We start from the raw sequence: 21,611 nt of genomic DNA, 5'->3' as shown, positions 1-21,611 counted from the left end.
GGCACGCCCTTCCTCCATTCTTTTACACATTTATCTCCTGCCACTCTGTCTATCCATCCAGATATCTGTCTGCTTTGTTCTTGTTTGAAGGTGGCTTGAAGTGTTGTTTTTTCATGGACTTGTCATTACCTGCTGTACAGTTGTTTCAGGGTTTTTAAGGAAATCCTTGAGACACTAAAGGCAGTTAATCTCCTGTCAGTGTGCCATTGATTAACATTTGTGTCACTGAGTGTGAGTACAGGATATCTATGGAAAGAAAAATTTGTCTGGGATGTATGCAACAGGTTATATGGCATCCTGTACACTGCTATGGTGATTTTTTTTCTTTTGAGCTTTCATTACCTTTAATTGACAGGACAGTGTGAGCTTGAAAGGGGGAGAGTTAGAAGGGGAGACATGCAGCAAAGAGCCGAGGCCGGACTCAAACCCGCGGCCGTTGCGGCGAGGACACAGCCAATGTACATGGGGCGCCACAACAAGACACACATCAAGAGCGTTTAATTTATATTCACATCAACTACTTCACTGTACATATCGCTGGATGTATCTACAGTAATATCCATATTTGTCTGACGCACATTCTCATTTTTTAGTGTCTAGATCTCAAATGTGCTTTTGTCTTCTCCCTACAGAAGAAGTCCGGAGTTGTGAAGACACAGGAGAAGAAGGAGCGGTGGAAGGAGAAAAAGGTGGCGAAGCGGCAGAAGAAGGAAGACGAGGAGGTGGAGGAGGAAGAGGAGAATGTCCAGCCGGTGGTGGATCCCCTGGAGAATGGCTTCCTTCATCACGCCCAGCGGGAGCAGGAGAGGATGACTGAGAGGCTGCTGAAGAGGACTTATTCCAAGAAGAACAAAATGGTCAGTGGCTCTTTTCTTATTTCAAGTCAGAAATTCTCACCAGACAGTAGTTCAACCTATGTAACATTATATGTTGAATGTACAGTCGGTTTATGGGTATTCTGTTGACAAATGAAACAGATGTCTGTTGTGCTGGCTTTTGCCATTAAGGCAGACGGGATAATCAGCTACTTATGTAGAATCTGATTCCACTTCTTTATTGTGATTGGTCAGTGCTGTTGTTTCAGCGACTCCTCTTTAATTAAGAAGCAGACCAGTCTTTTCTCCAAATATATACTTTCCATCCATCTGACAGCAGCTCCACATTCACATAAAAGTAGAACAAGATCTATGGGGAATTTTTGGAAAAAAGTGAAGTGTGAACAGAGCCTTACGCCCAAGTCAGATGTGACTTCTTCGTGTGTCAGCGGGGACTTTGAACCACAGTGCTGAGGTTACCAAGAGATAAACTTTACTTCACACGCCACAACACAGTCCCCTTTATCAGTGCACCATCAAACCACTTCTTAGTGTTCAAGCACTGAAGAAAATCATTTTCTTCAAGTGTGCTAAAGGCTTGAGTTTAAGCCTATTCATAGCTGTCAAATAATTGACTTTTTGTGGTCAGTCATTTTAAAAATTCTATTTGTAGTTATGTTTTTCAAGTTTTCATTGGTTTGGAAGTAGAATCTTTTTGACACAACTCATGTTGTCCTTTAGGGTAGTCCAGGATATTCTAACAAAAGCACAGTGAACTTGTACAGAATCTGAATTTGTTTGAGGTTTTTGTCAGCAGCAGCCTTTTGTAGTCGGTAATAATGTTTGTCACACTACGGTTTGTGGTGATTTTAGGTGATTTTGGGCACTAACTTTCTGTCTGAAGTGAATTTATGTAGAGACTTGTTTATGGTTTCAGCTTACTGTTGATGCCAAAAGTTATGGCTCTTATCTTTTGCACCTTTGGTTCTACAAACATGTTCCTGCATTCACTGTTTTTATTTATTCACTACTCAGCAATTCACTTTACCACACTAGGTGTTTAAAGCAGTTCAAGGGCCAGATGCATAAAGCTCTGTGTATATTTTCAACTGTGTGTTGTGTGTATGCACAAAGGTAGAAATACGCATATGCATTACAGTGTTTCCACTACAGTTTTTTTCAGGTGTGGTGGTACACACTGAGAAAACCCTTAACAAACATGACACCTGGGATGACTTACTGGTGTGGTTTGCTTCAGTTCGATGGCACAGGGATCAGCAATTTAATTATTTACATTTGAAATTTTTGGTCACTCTGTATATTAAAAACTCAAAACAAATTGAACACAACAAGGGGTTGGTGTCTGAACAAGCTGTATATATTTAAAAAATAGTAGTAAATCATGAGCAAAGTGCATAATTCACTGCTCCACTTAATTGTTTTTGGTTTTGGAAAAAATTTTCCGTTTTTGGGTGGTGATGACGGTACTTTGGTCATTTAGCTAACCTATGACTTTCTGTGCCTTTTCAATCGTTGCAGTTCTTAAAATCTGCAATCCCCTACCCTGGCAGTGAGAGTAAAAACAACACTGTTGATATATGCATATGTCCATACGTCATGGTTTGACGTAGTTGATTTCTTAAAGCAAAACAATCTGCACAGGGTGTTTTATTTTGAAAATTGACAGGATTCACTGCCGTTATGTCTGTGACTCCCTGTGTGACTTGTTTGCAGCCTCCCCCTTGTTGGGGCTTCAGTCTGTGATTACTGCACTAAAACGGTGGATAAATTGTTTTGAGTATCACACAACCCATGCGAAATGACTCAGTTCACTATCAGAGTTTAATCTATGCACTTTGAAAAGTCTAGAGAAGCCTCACCATTATATTAATTTATCACAGTTAAGTTAGCAGAGCGCTGACCTGGAGGCAATCTCATGATGGCAAAGGCATGACCCACCCTCCTCTGAGTCTGATTGTTAACCATTCCGGCTTTAGCACCCCGACTGTAGTCAGCGAGTAAAGTGACTTTGAGGTTAACTCCCTTCACTTTGACCGTCAGCTGGAAAGCAACACACGGGAGCTCCACTTGGTCTTGAGAAGCAGCATCACATTTATCCCTAAGCTGACCACTTTTACTGCTAGGCAAGACCTGTTTCTCTGCTCTGCTCCGTATACTTCGTTGCATTCACTGACACTCGTATCACCCGCTCCCATGCTTTCCCTCGACCACTCACACCATACACTCACACATACACGCACTGCCCTGTCACTTAAAGGAGCCACACCACTCTTACAACACAATTCAACCAATGAGGACACAGAGTGCTAGCCAATCAGAGACAGAGTAGGGTGGCTTATGACTTCTACCCCCTTAGGGGAAAAAGCACAGTGTACTTCGGCGTCCTATGCAAATTTCCTGGCCTGGCAGGGGGGTTTTGTAGGTCGGGCTATGCAGCAGGCCTGTAACATTGTAGGAGAAACACTGAATAGTTTTTGTCAGATTTATAAAGACATAGAGGTTTTAAACCCTGTTTTCTAAACCTCTGTCATTTTGGCACTGGCTGCATAAGTATGAACCTCATTTCCACTCCCACAGTTCGGCCATGAATTGATGTCAAAATGTCCCTAAACACCCATTTTCTTATCGATACATGTGGCCCTTTACTGCAATACAGTAAGGGAAATGCAGTTTCACCAACTGTTGGTGAGGTTCTCCAGCGGTGCCAGGGCTGTGGCAATTTTAGCATCTGAACCACTAATTCATCACATATCTGCAAACCATTGTCGTGTTAAAATCTCAATCGTCATTATTTAAAATGTCAAAAAGATGATCCATTTTTTATATTGCTCATGTTCTAACTGAGTTTAGTACTTCACAGGATAAATGATTACCAACAGGGAGATGAATGTAACTTAAAACAATGACAAATTTCATCAGTCATAAGTATTTTTAAATTAACTTTTTCAATGCACCATTTATTGACAGTTTACAGAATATTGTGTTGATTAACACAATATTCTTCAAAACAAGTTGGCATGTTGGGGCTTCAGGACACTTGGATTACTTTGGATGAAGCAATGTGGAGACATTTTATGGTTTTATTATGTTTTTTTTTTTTTAATCTGGCAACATTTGCTTTAATTGTTCAGGAGATAAGTGGAACACCTTTTCCCTGTGATCCTCCAGAAGTGTTTTGCGAACTTTAAAAACATCACCCAACTTTCCATTGGCATGAGGGTGAGTAGATAATGACTGAATATTCATTTTTGGGTGAAGTATCCCTTTAAGAGCTCTTTTATGGCCAAAGAATTATAGCAAATTAGTCAGATTGCCTTTGGACCTCAATGAAGGGCAACATATGTGACTTAGATACACTGATGATCCCTGATGCTAGCAAAAGTCACTTCACAAACAAATAGTTGGTATGCTGCCTTCAGGTGGATTTACCCTGCTATCCCATTCTTGTTTTCTTTCATGACTGCAGAAGTGGTTCTCTGTTTGTTTATGCAGATAGAGGGCTGCCAATATCCCCGGCTTCAAGCACACTGCTGAGCCCACAGACTCCGAGTCTGTCCCAGTGAGATAGCCCATCTATGTGTTAACAGTTTGTTTAAATGGGCGGATGTTTTTATGCTCCTGTCCGAGGCCAAGCTCCACCATAGTGCCGTTGAGGATAAGAGGGGAAATGTAGTCAGGAAGCCAAACTAAATAATGAGGCTATGTAGCCTGGAGGCCTCCTCCACAGACAAAAATATCTCTCAGATAAGATTTCCTAAGGAAGTTAACATGGCTGAAAATGAGTTTGGCTGTAATATTTAGTTTGTTAAGAGACAATGAAAAATTATGCATTTAGCTGATGCTCTTATCCAGAGTTTAAGTGCAATAGGGTGCGGTTACTGAACCAGATCTATGTTCCATTTCAGATAATAACTCCATAATATCAGCAAACTGCTGCTGTCATGTGAGAACACCGTAACTTCAGTTATGCTGAATTTCATGTTTTTTTGTAACTTTATTTGAAGATTTACTACGCATGCTCCCAAGGAGCTTAAAATAGTATAGACGTTATAAAAGCAGCTCTAAACCCACAGGAAAAGTAAAACTAAAAACATTTTGTTATGTTTCTACCCATCAGCAGCCAGTCCTTTGTCCCTGGCACATATGATAGGGAAGTAAAGAATCAGGAAACTTTTAATTTAAAACTCTTGATCTTGTGCGTTAAGATATGCTGTATTTTTTGCTACCCAAGAGATATAACTGCATATTGGATATAGATACATCTTACAACTATTTGCTTGTCATGCTTTTGTGCTTCCTTAATGCAATTTTAAATACTGTCTACCCCCAGATTGTTTTACTGCCGTCAGCTTAACCAAAGTCTGAGTATATTTTCAGAAATCCATAACAAAATGTTTATTTTGTCATTGATATGCATGTATTTTCCAAAGTGCACAGAGAAAGTAATGAGGTCACAAAACCCCCTCAACCCATAAATGACCATACCAATGAACTCTACAAAACTACACTTACTCTGTGATATTAATCATTTATTAACCATTGTAATGAGTATCTCTGCAGCACCTTAGAGGGAGAAGGTGTCTGTGGCTTACTGGATTAGAAAATGTACATTGACCCCATGCAAAGTCCCCTAAAACAACACCTCAGTCCTGTGATCCATAATCCCCATTTACACTGCCTGGTCAAGGCAGGAATATCACGGCGTTATGCTGCCTTACCGTTCTGTATGTAACGTCTGATCGTGGAAAGTGGGGAGCAGATTGGTCTCTTCTCTGAGCCGGGAACAGACATAGTTACAGCCCTGAAATGAGCTCTGTGTAAAACGTAAAGCTGGGAAGACACGACCATGGGCGGCACGGGTGTGACGTTTTGACGACATGTTCATGTGTGCGACCCACAGAGGGAGATTTAAAAAGCAGCTGTTGGCATGGTGGCTAACTCAAAGAAGAGGAACAACAGCAGCACTTGTCTGCAAATTGGAAAAACAATGACATTCAAGAGCTTCTTACCCTCCTAGCAGAGGATGAAATCAGCCGCATAATAACAGAGAACGTAAATGATTGTTATTGACATGTTATGTCTTTGTTTGTTTGTTTGTTTAGAAGTGCTGCTGATGCATATATTATGTGTCATGCTAGAGGTGGATGCTCGTGTGTTAAATGTCACATTTGTCATGCCCTTTGCCTTCAGGATGCTGCGAGCAGTATGATGCTGCCATCGTTTGGTTTTGTGTAAACATGCAGAGGCAGTACAAAGGCAGCCCTATAGCACAATCTTTGTGTAAAAAGGGCTATAGATAACCGGAGACACCTTCCCCTCCCAGCTGGACTGATCTATTGAGTACTGCTGGTTACCCATGCCCTGGTGGCTTCCTGTTGCTCTTACTTAACTTCCCAATCCCTTCCTTTTTTCTTGTATCAGTTACTTATTTTAATCTCAGTGTATGGCTGAAGCAATGTTTGACTGTCCCACAGTCTGAGGACAAGTAGCTCAGATATCTTTTAACCAGCCCAGACTTTAGTTCTCTGCATGCTGAAAACTAAAGCCTACCTTTAATGCATAACTCCCCATTCCCAGCCACTGTTTTGAGAACTAACAAATGTGCTGTGTTCACATACTGTGGGAAACAGCAACACCCAATCTTAGTCATAATGACAGTGCTGATGAGACTCAACACATGATTACATTACATAACTAATTAATTATAGATAGCACTATGAAATATGAAACACTCGATCCACACCTTTAAATCAGCATTTAGAAAGCTGAATAGATCCCCTCAGCTCAGTTATAAGTACAGATGTTGTTTGATCAGACCTGTTTCTTAAGTCCATACCTGCTCACTCCTGCTTTTTTTTTATCCCACACCCAGCTTTATATGACTTATGAATTGTTGCTAAATAGGAGTTTGTGCATGTTTGTCAAGCAAAGGCACATTCCAACAAATGACCAAGCCATTATCTGCTTAGGGTCCTCCAGAGCCTGTAGGCTGACCTAACCCATGAAAACATTTTGTGGGAGCTTATGAACAATTTAATTGCTTTCACTCCCATTTATCCTTACAAATACCAGCACATTTCCTCAGGTGATTGCGTTATGGGATGGAGGTGTTGATAGATTCACTGCTGTTAAGTCCAGTCTCTCTGGTTCAAATGCATATGAAGTAATCATTACCCTGTGTTCTAGAGCTGCTTACAGTGATCACAGCAGCAGTAAAAGTTTCACTTCAAAGCTTCATTTTATTATTTGTGACTCTGTAATGAGTATGTAAGAGCGAGTGCTTGTGATATAAGAGCTGAGAGCTTAGGAGAGAGCAATAGATAGAGATATCTAATGTTATTTCATCCTTAACCCGTGTGATGGTGTCATGCTCTATAAGTGTCTCTGATAGATGGAATCCCATGCATATAAAACACATTTGCTTCCAGATGGACATAGCTTTGATGAGGAGCCCTTTGTGGATTTGATCTGCCACAGAAAATGTCCTTGGCAACAGAGCCAACAGACTCTGTCACAGTCATGTGGTTGTTCAGTATTCAGTTCTCTTTGCTGGCAAGTGAAGTCAATGACGCCAAGTACACATTCGTAGTGTGCTTTATCAGAATCTGTAGGATGTCGCAACTGCTCATTTCTAGATAAACATTGATTTATAAGTCAGCATTTCAAATGTTGGTCACTTTAGGGTTTTGTTTGATTATAGATAAACAAAGTCTTAGCTTTCAGATTTTGAAACTCTTCACCAAATTCAGATGACACATGCAATTTTGTAGCTTGTAAAGGCACGATAACAAGCTAGCAGAAAACACTACATAGTGAGATTTCTTTCTCCATCGATGTCTCCCTGAAATGATATATGACAGGTTTATAGAAACAAGACAGGGTCCCGGATAGTGGTTTTCATATGACTTCAGATAAACAAAGATTATTATATTCTAATTCTAACTTTTTGCTGGTGAACCCCTTGAACTAATGTAGCTCTAAGCCACTTACCATTGTGCATCAAAATATGAATAATTAAACTTTTGTCAATATGGACATGCCATGCATCATTACCCCAGTTAGGTCCTCCTCAGTTCAGTTGTTCAGATCAATTTAAGGAAAAGCATTAGCACCAGAGCATAGTTCATTCATATTTACTGGCATGGTGAGCTAAAGAGATGATTAAAAGTGCTGACTCCCTAGCTTTGAAGCAGTCATTGAGTCCGGATTGTGTCCATTCCTTAATTACTGACATTCTGTCAGTCCGTAAGGGTCCCCTGATCAAAATTAAATCCAAGTTGTCAATATTGTCATGTGAGGTTCATTTCTAATTGTATCCTAAGCTTGCTCATCAAACGGAAAAAGCAGTTCCTCCCACATAAACTATAATTTCTCAGCTTCCTGCACCGTGTTGTTGGGTATGCTTGTTTTTGTCACCTTATTGGTTACTAATAACTAAGAGTCACCAAGGTTTTCTGTATGTTTCTCACTCAGGGCAAGCCCCAAGAGTACAGTATGTGCTATGGGCTCTGCGTGTACCTTTGTAGCCGCTGTACAGCAAATTTTGATGGCCTTTTTCTCAAAATCATTTCTGGTGTTATGTGACATATTCAGCTTAGTATATCTGCTTAGTAAAAACAATAACTGAAACTCTTCTTTTTCCAACATTGTATAAAATCTAAAAATGTGTTTCAGGGTAAATGTGATTGAAAATAATAGAGCAAATCTCATTTATTCCATCCAAGAGGGCATACCATAGATCCTTTTAGCTGATAAACAGCCGATAAAATAAAGCAGTTAGATTTTCAGACATAAATAAAGACTTTAGTTTAACTGTGGGAAAAGGGCAGCTCAGAGCAGCCATCTGGGTTTTAAAGCAGGTGTTTACACATTATGGCAGATGATATTGGTGGAAAACACTGATAGGTAAATAGAATTTAAGGATGCTCTCCACCACAGTGATCAGCTTGGGTGCACTTTGAGCATTTTCTTCTTTGTCCTTCAGGCTTCCCTCCTCTCCAAGTGTCCAGCTTAGTTTTGTCTGTCCATATTCCTTTCTGTTTTGCTGTCTGTCCAGTCAGAGAAGGTGTCCCTAGTGTATGTCACTCACTATGATCCACAAGCGCGGTGATGTGTTGGTCACCTCGAGGCACCCCGGGGTGCCAGAAGCTTGCTGGAGGACAGGAGCTGCAGTGTCAGAGCAGAGTTCTTCACAGGGGGGCAGTGGGGGCAGCACTTGATCTAATTAGAGGACTAGCCAGAAGCTCAGGAGTGGTTGAGCATTGCATGTGTGTGACACAGTGTATTTGCACAAGGTCTAAGGTCTGTTTTTTTATTCTTCTGTCAGGCACACTCTTGTCAAGAGCCATTTCACCAGCAGTCACACATGTTGTTTGGAGATGTTTTTGAAAGCCAATCCTGGTATTGTTTGAATTGAATCTAACTGTTTGGAAGTTATTTGCATTTGCCAAAAAAGACAAAAAAATCGCAGTTCCTTTGGTTTTAATTTTTGGCAAGGTGGATCAAGAAACTCAGCATTGAAATTCAGACTACGGAATTCTTCAAAATGATCAATAAGCCCATGAAGGATCAGTAATTATCAGCTCACCTCCTTGGCTGCTGAAACTCAACGAAAGTTCATAGCGCCACCAAACACTCAGTGTGTTAGCTTCTTATATTCAGCCAGCTTCAAAGCTAGCACAGCACACACTCACACTCTTATGGGGAAATTGTTGACAAAAAATAAGATAAATACCACATTTTTGTCATTTACACATTGTAGGTAATAATATTACATATATACCAACACGCCAGTCTGACCTGCGCTGTTGTTTTTATCTGTCATGCCCTGCTGTAAGACACCAGAACAGCCGCTTGCAGCATACCCACAAAGCACCAACATGGCTTTGACCTTCAATATGCTTCAAATGGGGGTCATGAATAACACATAATGCTGACTCGCTCAAGCAACACACTGATAGCTACACATACACATCACATCACCATCCCTGTCCATTAGTGCAGGGGCTCACCCTGTGCTGCACACACACCCCACTAACAATGTCATATAGGAAAACATATCCGGACACTTCACTCTATTATTCCAACCCCCACCTTAGGCAAACCCCTCACTATCAGGCTAGCCTGTGGACATGAAGCCAGCGTCCTGCATGCCCCTGTCATACCGTAGCTGCTTTTGGGATTACGTCCCCTTTTCATATCAAGGTGTGTTTATAAGCAGTAAGCCAGCCGGAGACAGATCAGATGAGCTGGGGCATTAACGGTGCACTGGAGCATAGTTCAGGGACAGCCTGAGAGCTGCGATAGACACGGGAGCACTGCTGCCCATCGGCAGTGGGGCAGCGGTAACGGGCCGAGTGATCGGGATGACTGATAACCGTAGGGTGGTTGTTATCTGGGGAGCAGCGACCCTGAGCGGTAGCAGCTCGGCTCAGGAGACAATATCTCTCCTGGCTAACCCCACTTCCAGCCCATTTAAAGTGGAGATCAAGGTGAATGCTCCTCCCTTGAGTCATTCTGGGAAAGTGGCTGAGCTGCAAGTTAGTGTTGTTGCCTTTTTTAAATCCAAAATGTACAATTTCTTGTTGTCCTGAAAGAAAGAGTGAATGTAAGGCTTCCGGACATATTGAAACATCTTAAAGGAATACTTCATGACCATTTGTGTATGAAATACTGTCCCTGAGTTATGTTGAATTCTTGAAGAAAATAATTTTTCACATGCCCTCAGTGAACAAAGAATCCAAGAACTGAGCAAGAACTGAGAGAATTCTTGATTAATTTGAGTCATAAGGGTCAATGTTTAACAGCAAAACTATATCAGGACACCCGTTTACAATCTCATACAGCTTGCGTAGTAAAATCCAAATCTGGTTTATTTAGTGATATGCTTAGTACTTCCCTAACGGTCAGCCCCTTCCGATGGGGAACTGAACTAAAATTAAAACTTGTCTCTGCTCTCTTCAAAGCCAGACTCCATTGCCCAAAGTGATTTTACCTGGCTGAACACAGGAGCTGCTGGTCTACCCCTGCCTTATTTAGTTAATTTTTGTGTGGATTCACCAAAGTCACACAAAAACTCAATCAAACTACAGATAGAGGCAATGGTAGACCAGCAGCTCCTGTGTTCAGCCAGGTAAAATTACTGTTTTTGTCAATGGAGTCTGGCTTTGAAGAGAGCATAGATAATTTTGACTTTTTGCTCAGTTGTCCAACAGAAAAGGCTGTCTGTTTGGGAAGCACTGAGCACATGACTGAATATATATCAGACTTGGATTATACTGCACCACTTGTGTGAGAATTTGTAATTCTTTATTTAGCGGATTCATTTCAGAAAATCAGTTTTCTTTACGAATACAACATACCATGGGGTGAGTAATTGATATAAAAATGGTCTTTGAAATGTGCTTTGACTGTTTACCCTGACCGCATTAAGAGATATTTTTCTACCTATTCTTCAGGGCTCACATCGTTTTCTCAGTTTACCATTATCTGCGCTTAATGTTGTGGTTGATCGAGGAACTGAAACACTACCTACTGTTGCTCTTGTAATGAGATCAGCCCTAAAATGTGACATCCTTGATGTAATTATGGGGTTTGAAAGCTTGTAAGTGGTAATGTGATAGAAAAGGCCTTTACTCCTGTTACTCAGGTTAACACTGCAATTTAACAAAGAGCATTATTAGATGAGTGGATAATGAGGTGTGCTGCAGAGGTGTCTGCGGGCACATTGCACATGAGCGTGTGTGCATGTGTGTGCAAAGTAGAAAGACAGAGATGAGTGGAGGAGCATGACTTGTAATAGACCTTGACAGATCAATTAGTCAGCTGCTTGTAACATGAACATGTATGCATGATCACACGGCAGATAATTGTCTTTACCACATCAAAGGCAAGTTAGCAGATGAATGCACGCGTGTCTGTGCAAGAGAGAGATAAATGACAATGTGAAGAGTTTCAGTCCAAAAATTATCAACATTATTATTTGATTATTTAGAAGTTAACACACACTAACACACACACACACACACACACACACAGATAAACCAAGTGCTGACATTAGAAATCTCCTAAAGATGGAAGTTTCCTTGCAAAAAAATTCCAGAAATTAGAAGGAATCTGAGCATCTGCCTTTTGAGCTTGATTCCTGTGTTTGACAAAATGACATGCTGTTGTGCACACAAAAACAGTGCGGACAATATGAGCATTGACTACAGCGAGTAAAGGTTTCCATTTCAATACTATGTTTTATATATTTTTATAGAAAAAGCAAGATGTTCAAATTGTTAAACGCTTTTTATTTCCTAAAGTTAACATTGTGATATATTTTTTTAATTAAGGAAAAGGTTATAGATTTCTACATACAGTTAAATGTCTCCTTAAAAAATTGAGTTTCTTGCTGCAAGATGCCACAGTAGCAATGGATGACGAAAGAAAAGTTGTTACTTTGCCCGCAAAATTACTTCTCAGCTGTAGCAGGGATTTGAACCAATAATGATATCTGATTATCATTGATATTGATTACCTATGTTCACTATATTCATAATATGTGCTAAAAATGACCATTTTTCAATGAAATACGTCTTATTTTGGCTTGAATTGCTTTGAATACACAGCAAAACTACAAATTAGAAATGTTCAGAATGACTAATTTATAGCTTCATTAACTTTAATTGCTAACCAAGGAATTACAAGAAGATCTGATGAGTCTCCAGCACATACTATAGGAGCATGAATATTACATAAATAAGAAAATCACATTTTCCCAGAAGAGATTAGTGAAGCCAGCTAATTAGAACAGAGATCAGACAGAGAACGTATCACACAGAGGTAATATATCACCACAACAAATGTTGGAATGATAACACAGCTCTGTTGATTGATTTTTGGCTTTCAAAAAAGACTTTTCACATGAAATGTGTTGGAGAACTGCACTTAACGTGCACACTGCTGTTTTGTTGTGTAGAAGTCGAAGAATTTCTCTTGAAATATTGAATGAAAAGAATTCTTTGAAAGGCGAGAAATCCAAGCGATGTAATATTTTGTTCACTGATACTGATCATTGTAAGTTAATCAGTTAAAGAGTGTAAATGAAATTCTGGGTAAAACTGGCACATATCCGATTTTTGGTAAAAAGGTCAGTAGACTTTTATTCTCATTTCTCTAGGAAGATTTTCCTCTATGAATAAGCGTCTGGGAGCGTGTACCTTTCTCTCTGTGTGTTTTTAAGTTTCCTAAATGCCGTCTATTTTTGCTCAGCAGACGGCCTGACCACAGTGGATTTAGTGTGAGAAGCCAAACTCGTCCCCATGGGTTTCCACTGGGGCTGGTGGTGTTGACTTTGCCCGGGATGCCGGGAGAAGGCTGGGAAAATTGGAGGGAACAGTCCCACCGGTGTTGAAATAGAAGAGAGGGAGGGTGGAGTGTAGAAGGATTTCATGTCGGCTGCTCCAGTCCCGGGGGACGGTTTTGAGTTGAACGGGGTCCCAATCTGCACTGGCCCCAGATGGTCAGATTTGGAGTTGGTAAACTCAGAGGTGGCAGATACCTGATTAGTTATGACTGGTCTGTCAAAATGGATGTTGACTCTGTAGCTGGACAGATTTATACACTAAGAGACTACTTTATAATCCGAGGGCAAAATGTAAAAGCAGCTGTGATGAATATGACCCATGGGACCAATCAAAACAAACCAGAATCAAAAGGGAGTAAAATCAGCGTATCATTAAGTTAAAGTGCAACCTCCAGGATTATTCAGCCATCTCAGAATTTCTCAATAAGATCCATCACCTCCCCACTCTCCACGACTCCAGCCACCGTCTCCCAACCCCTTAGACAAGGAGAGAGAGACATAGGTAAAAAGACAGAGAGAGACGGAAATAGAACTGGAAATAAAGGGAAGCGAATGACAAAGGCAGACAACCTCTGCGCCCGCTGTGCTTAGCCAGGTGAATATTGCATGGGACAGTGCACAGTGATTAATGTCAGGCCATGTAAGGTGCTTGCCCGGGGTTGCTGTACTGTAGGTCTATACACACACATATATACACACATCCCATCACTTTTAACAAGCCGAAGTCATTGAGATACAGCAGGGCTACTTCAGAGCAACCACTCTGGGGACGATTAGGTCTGGGAACATTAAATTAGCAGGGATCTAAAGTCATGCTCTGTTGGAGCTAAGGCTAGTGCATGCTGGGATTGGACAAGGTAAAAGAAGCAAGGAGAAACTCCTCCTGGATAGTCTGTGTGCTATCTGGTAGCACTTCATGGGGTAAGAGCATAATTTAAGAGCAATTTTTAATTTTGCACTTACATTTAGGTGCAGATTTTTTTCAGTGCAGTCATTAGGTTTTGGACTCAGGAGGCAAATGTTAGCCATAATAAATATGCCAGGACATTATTTCTCCGTGCTTTGCTTGCCAGCTAGTTATGATTACTTTCCTTTTCATGTAATTTATTAAAGTGGGACCTCCCAGGCTACATAATCCTGCAGCTTTGCATCTACCAGAGAATCTGTAGCTATAGCAACAGAACTATTGCCCCTGGTAGATGTTTAACTAGAACAGACAGCAGGGAGAGACACTTTATTACACCTTGTGCTTTATGATTTACAGTATCATTGTGGTTTATATTACAGTAATGTTTAGGGAGCAGTTCAGAAATGTGTGCTCTAGAAAAACTCTGCCATCAGGGGTCAAATTCCTCCCGCTAAAACCTTCCTACAAAGCAGAGTATCATGAGTTGCAAGTCATGTGAGGTCAGAGTTATTGTGAAATGCTTTATTCAAACAAACTAATCCCAAAAGTCTTAAACAGATGTAAACAAGACAGAAAAAAACAAGTTATTTCTGAATCAACTTGCTACTTGAGGTGTCATAGGAAGCACACTGTTGCCTCAAAAACCCACAGTTCAGGGAAACAGAGAACAAAGTGTTAGAAATGAGGTCAGTCGGCCCAGACTCTCAGGTTGTACTGCTGTAATGTCATCTCACACCGATGTGTAGAAGTCAGACGATTTTGGTCTTTTTGTGAATATAATCACAAATGAGATATCAAATTACTAGTGTTGGCCACCTGTGATTATGCAGTGTTTCCAACAGAATTAGAGCGTATTAGAGTGTCAGTTGCCAACGACGAGTTTGTTTTGTTTTGGTTTTTTTCCCCATAAATGTGTGTGTGTGTGTGTGTGTGTGTGTGTGTGTGTGTGTGTGTGTGTGTGTGTGTGTGTGTGCCTTTGTACCAGTCTGAGTCCCCTCTCTAAATTCAGAGGTTTAAGTTCTTTCAATTCACGTGATATTCTGCTGCTCAATCTGTAGTACGTGCTGCGCTTCATCAGTGAATAACTAATGGATAAATATATTTCAAAAGCACTTCTATTGAACGGTCCAGCTGCAAAAATCAGAAAATCTTTCTGTGGCAGCTGATGTTTTAATCGTGGTGGACCTCCACAAATGAATTAATGGGTGGGAAACCCTTAAATGATGAAGGTTCCTTCCTGATAAAAAGTTGTTGATAACTCTTAACACACTACCGTATTTATCATAAGGGTTGCCTGATTTTGGCAATATACAGTACATACTACATTGATGGAATTGATGGGACTTATTGGCCCCTTATACATTGTCCTCTTTGTATCTACACTCTTCCAACTTTGTATCGCACCTGCCCTCCCTCGGGAAAAAAATCTATCTTAATTTACCTTCTTTGTCTCTGCATTTAGTTGCAATAAGGTTTTTCATTTTCTCATTTTACAGTTTACTATATGAGATCTGAGTTTGTTTGTTAGCAGTTCTAAATCTCCAGTGCTGTGAGGTTTTTGAAAAGATTGCTTGTCATTCACGTACTGTGGTTATTGAACATAATAGGAATTTTCCCTGTATATTAATTTGATAAATGTTCTGGAGATGGCACTCTTTTTTTATTTTTTTGCTCAGCAAATGTAGTACTTCCTGTGTACCAAAGAGACCTTATCTGGAAACACCAAAGGGGCAGCAGGTGTCTGCAAATGTGGAGGCTTTCATGAAGTGCTTCGAATCACGGTTGCAATGGGACATTTAGTAAAATGGAAATCATTCAGGAACAGTCAGCCTCAGAGTTTCATCTGAGCATTAAATAGACATGGTTTGTCACAAATTTTATCTGTGTCTGTTTGAGTTTGATGTGTTGTTAGTGTCGCTGCGGTTTAGCTGATTATTCGAATTTTAAAGGAAAATACACAAACTGAACTCACTGAATTCTTCAGTTGTATACTCCCAGTACAAAATAATAGTATCAGTCTTCAAAATTGCATATTAGTTAAGCCCTAGAAGCTGGACTGTAACCCAGCTCTGTCAGCGGTCAGGTTTCCTGGTTACTTCTGTGTACAAAGGCCAGCTGGTGCTGTATTACACGGGAAGCTTTAAGGACGCAGGGATCTGGTGTTTGTTAGGTAAAATGGAAGTGGGTGGCAGTCCTGAGCCTTTACTGAAAAGAGAAGCCTCCTGTAGTTGTGAGAGCTCTTTTGTTTGGAGGCCTGTGTGTTTTGACAGGCCTGAGAGGGGGTGAGACAATAGAGAGGCCAGGCTGTATACTGACGTGTTCCTGCAGTAGGCTGCTGTAATGCTCAACTCGCATTGTTATCCATCGTCATTTAAAATGCCTCATTCTCTCCTTGTCACAGTTGTATCAATTTGTTTTAGTAAATTAGTGCTTCAATTAGCACCTATTTAATTAGATTCCATTTAATTGTTGCTTGGCTTGACGAATGTGTTGTTGCATGTGTCTTCCAATGCGCAGTGCGTCTCGTTAACATGGTGTGTGTTTCCCTGTGTGTATATGGTGCATACACATATATGCATTTAAGCGTGTGTTCTCAGATTATTGTGTATGTGTTCATCCTTGTGTGGCTGTGATGAAGTGCTTTACTTGGCATCTGAACATTTAAGTGTCTAAGTGTCATCTTTGCCACTTAAGCCCATCAGGGTCACTACATTAATGGGATCTGCTGAGGCCCCTGCCCCTGTTTTCATAGCCCTGTGCCTGGGGAGGGGTTGGCGACTAGCAAAGCTGGACATTAACTCAGACAGCTTAAATGGGATTAGTGGTGTCACTGAGACAGATGTGATCTTTGCAGCCACAGCTTTCCTTTTCCTCCTCGCTGTGCTCAGTTTTGCTGTGATACAACACTGACCCCTGCTGCATCAGAGAGTTATTGCACTCACACACAGGGAGGTGCTGAATGATGCTGCGTTAACCCTTTGGCAGATTGCATCGTAACGTCCATTGGGGGTCACTGTTTCCATTTGAAAAAGATGGTGGGAGGCCTCTCTTCTGTTTCTCTGCCATTTTGACTGCCTAATGTAAAGCATGCCAGGGTTTGCAATATTGAGCCCAGGCGGTGGATCTTCTGCAGGTTCTATCAACATGTTTCCTGCAGCGTCTTGTAATGGATGCTTAATGTGGCTTCAAAATATTGCCATGAAAACAACACCGTCAGAGATAATGAAATGCCGCTGGAACACCAAGGCTCATGTGTGGGTTGCATATGCTGGCATCATCGCTTGTATTAGCTCATTAAAACAGCAAGGAGCACCGCTATACAAGGTCAAACGTATCTATATCAGTCAGAAATCTTCTTGCGTCAAGCATGTCCTGTAACTAGAGTATCAGCAATGTAAAGAGAGCTGCTCAAACAAGATGTATTTAAAATGTTCCAACTTAGAATTACGCTGTGTGCGCTTTAATGGGTTGCGATTTAGGGGATATTGTTCAGACTTATATGCCTTGGAGCGGGGAGCATGTGTTTGGTTCCTTTTTCCCTCTTTTAAAGGCCATTCACACAGTAGCAATTGAACCAAGGGCTATAATTGTGTTTTCATGTACTATAGATCCTGTCATTAGGCCCCTGGGTCTGCAGGCAGTTATATGATGACAGCTGACAAGGGGGCGCGGCTCCTTTGAGGAAGAAGGGGGGGGTGTGGGGGGACCACACGCACAAAAGCCACAATTACTTCCTGGACGGTCCCCAGAGCTCGGTGGTTGGAGTGTGTATGTAAAATGATGTGGGAGAGGCCATTTGCAAAACAAAGAGAAGGGAGTTTTGGGGGGAGGAGGGGTAAGAATGATTGCTTTTGCACAATAGAGCATGTACACCCTGAGGCGGAGGGTTGAAGTGGCAGACTGGGGGTTGACACGCCCCCTAGAAGTCCCCGAGGAGCTGGATCCAGATGGAGGTGTGGTTCTTGTGGTTGACCCCTCGCAGGGTAGAGGGTCAGGGTTTGTCCCCGGGGCCCTGAGGGGAGGAGATGGCCCAAGGGGTGGATCTTTCAGTACATATGGGTGTGAAGTGCCTAGTATGTTCAGTCTGAAGTCACAGGTTCACTTAGTGGGGCAGCACAAGTAAGATATCAAAGGACTTGTGTTATCTTGTGTCATCTCTGTTGTAACTTATAATGTGCAGGTGTCAATATTTTAAAGGCTACATTATTCATCTTGAAGCAGAACTTCTGATTGGTTGACCACATGACTCACAATAAGACTAAAAAGAGTCTTTCAAAATAATTTATGAGTATTATCTCTTAATTAGAGCGTGCACAGCGGGAAACATCAGGGAGTAATTGGAAGGCGTGACATGTGATTGAAGTCAGAGGCCAGACTCGAGCTGTGACACTGAGCCACAGACATAACAACATCACCAATTAGCAGTGCGTCGTTGCAATACTGATTGGATAATATCTGAGCGGTGCAGCGAGCTGTGAGCACGTACCACCAGGGTCACAAGGCTGAATTAGCCTGGTCGCTCTCAGTTTAATTAATGAGCCGGTAATGGTAGTATAATTGCTCTTCAAAGTGGAGTCCCCTCTGACACTGATGTAGAGCAGGACTGTACACACCAGTCTCGCCTCCAATGCCCAGGTCGGCTCCCACAGGTGTCGTCTTCATCAGTAACCCCCCCCCCGAAAACTGCCAGACCTCCACCGCAGCCACAGAGGGATTCATACGACTTGTACTGGCGCGCATGAAATATTCAGCAGCAATTTCCCCCACGTTTGAAATAATACCTTGAAATGTTAATGCGCTCCCACTGCTTGTTTTAAGTGGAAGGCATCCCAAGGTGCCTGTGTTTGGACTGCACCGGTGCAGGGGGCTCTGTACTTAAACTGCTGTCGGTGTGAAACTAATACGCTACACTGGAGAATTACCACAGCCAGGCACTTGGGTCAAGAGGAGAATGCTATTCTTAGTGCCAGTCCCCCTGCCCCCTGCCCCCAACACCCATAGACACACAACTTCATATGACTTGCACATACACACCCACGCACACAGGCCTACATGTTTTCAGATACACACATACATATAGTTATGAATGCACAGACACACACATACACACGGTAAAAATCTATCCAAAACACACAGACACTGCATACATTCACATCACCTCTGACATTGATTTTCATTGGATCCATATTGGTTGGCATGTTGACACTTTCACCAGCGTCCTTGCCTCTAAATGTGTCTATTATTGGAGGATTACACAAGCCCAGGATTTACACAGTGACAGGCCATGATCTGATATCCGCTGCCATTAGCCTGGCCTCACCCACTAGGTGCCTCTTCAACCTGATCCTGCCAGAGACATTGCGATGTTATCGGCTCCGGTGATGCCTCCATCACTTGATACACCCCGTGGATTAGTGAGGGACTTGCCACCGGCTGTTCTGTGGCAAGGGAGCATCACAGTGTGTCTGCAGCAGCTGATGCGGATCAGTGGAAATATTAATGCTGTGAGCTAAAAAAGTTCACTTTGTGAGGTTTGCTTATCAGGCAAATCAGGGTTGTTGTTTTTTTTTATTTGTCAGCTAGAAGCACACAAAATACACACACACCCTGGTGTGGATTTCCTTTTTGCACACAGTCAAATGCAGTGAGCCTTGCAGAGGAACACACACTTGGCTGCACAGTTCCTCCATGTGCCTGTGCCCTTCAGACCTGACAGCAAGGCATTAAATATTAGTGGCGTTTTACGGCGGGTTTGTAACATGGTTATTCCAGTCAGTGGGCTTGCCTTCCCAGTGTCTATGCCCACTGTGGGGCTGTGGTTTGACAGCACTGGGGCAAAAAGCTATCTTGAGGGAGGCCAACCTGCCTGCTAGCCTTGGGCAGTGAATACATGCACAAACATACACACACACACACACACAATGTGGAAATACAAGCATGAGTGGGCACATTAAATTTCATACATCAACATACAGCAAAAATGTGTCTATGCATGTGCACATGCCCGTATACATACATATATATAGATGACACATGAGACATGAGCTTAGAGCCACTGTATATATTAACCCACATGCAGCAGTCATGCGAACACACATGTCCTGTATCTACCACACAACAGCCAGATACAGTTCAATACAACAGCTTTACAATAAATACTACATTTTAGACATTTCAACTTGGGTCATTTTGAGGCTGTAGTACGAACAGTGAGTCATAGTTCAGTGCAATTCGACATTAATACTTCCTTTGGCGTGTTCCCATATATTCATTTATTTCTGGAGGCCCACCAAGATCAAAACATCTGCCGCCACACATTTTTTTATAGATTTTCTATGGGGGACACATATACACTACTATGCAGGTTAAAAGGTCTTAAAGAAGAACACAAGGCATGCCTTTGAAACATTTTTTGATCAAACCAGATATAATTGACAAAACTTGTGAACTGGTAAAGAAGAAAGCCAAATCAATCTTAGGTAGAAGTAACACAAACAGATTGCAAAACAATTTAAACCAAATTTGTAAGAGATATTCTTCAAAGAAACATACTTATGCACTTATGTGTAAAGATTTCAATAGTTATTACTCATTAAAAAATGTTTTAACTTTTACTTTAACTTAATTAACTTTTGTTAATTTTGCAATATGTTGTCTGATTTCCTGTCCATGTGGAGCCTTTACTTGTATCCATTGTGCAATTTTAACAACTTATTTCATCGAATAGACGGTACTATTTTAATCAGTTGTGCACTAGTGACATGTTGCAGGCTATACAGCTCAGTTATTCTGTGGTCATTTAATTGGGAGCCTGGAGATGAGGGAAGCTTGCAGGCCAGTCCAGGTCCTGGCAGGTTTGTCCAAAGGGCTCTGAAAGCCAAGTGCTGCCTCCTTTAGTCTATATTGCAAGTTTTTCAATTAACACTAACAATGGAGCAAGAGGAGGCACCATGGGCAGGGGCAGCTGGGGTATTAGTTAGTTATTCAGCGAGGGTCGCTTGCATGTCTTGCCACATGACAACCTCGCTGACACGTCTGGCCTTTGGGTGGCGCAGAGGGGTTTGTCGCAGCAAATGACAGTGACCTCCCCAGTGCCCCGCTTACCCACCACCTCCTGGTGGAATTGATTAGGCATAATTGGAGGGAGTCAGAAGCTGAGGCAAGTGGCGCTAAATAAATTTGGGTAGTGTTAATTGCAGATTCCACTGTGTCTGTGTGTGGCAGTGTGAGGGGTAGAGAAACACTTAGCCTCCGGCTGACAATGGAGGATTAATTGGACTCCTCCAATGAACATAATTAGACTGATTGTTGGGAGAGATAAAGCAAAGGTTTTATGAGTGCAGCAGCACTGTCAGTGCTAAGAATATCACCCCCCTTCCTCCTCCTCCTCTCCAATTCCCCCTCTGTGGCGTAGTCCCCTGTACAAAGTTAATGCTCCTTATTCCTCTTTTAGCTGTAAGGGAGTTGAAATCCCTGCTCGCAGGGTAGGAGTGGATCACAGGTTCATGCTTACTGAGCC

General features: G+C 41.7%; 1 protein-coding gene across 1 annotated transcript in view; it reads left to right on the top strand.

Annotated features, from left to right (window-relative positions):
* fbrsl1 (fibrosin-like 1) overlaps window positions 1-21,611 on the top strand; it is a 322,663-nt gene that overhangs the window by 85,428 nt on the left and 215,624 nt on the right. Inside the window, 1 exon segment of the mRNA XM_042488366.1 lies at window positions 633-857. Within this exon segment, the coding sequence (XP_042344300.1) occupies window positions 633-857 (225 nt within the window).

This window comes from Plectropomus leopardus, chromosome 6 (genome assembly GCF_008729295.1).
Source record: "Plectropomus leopardus isolate mb chromosome 6, YSFRI_Pleo_2.0, whole genome shotgun sequence".
Taxonomy (NCBI): Eukaryota; Metazoa; Chordata; class Actinopteri; order Perciformes; family Serranidae; genus Plectropomus; species Plectropomus leopardus.
The sequence above is the reverse complement of the archived record's forward strand: the minus strand, read 5'-3'. Positions and strand labels throughout refer to the sequence as shown.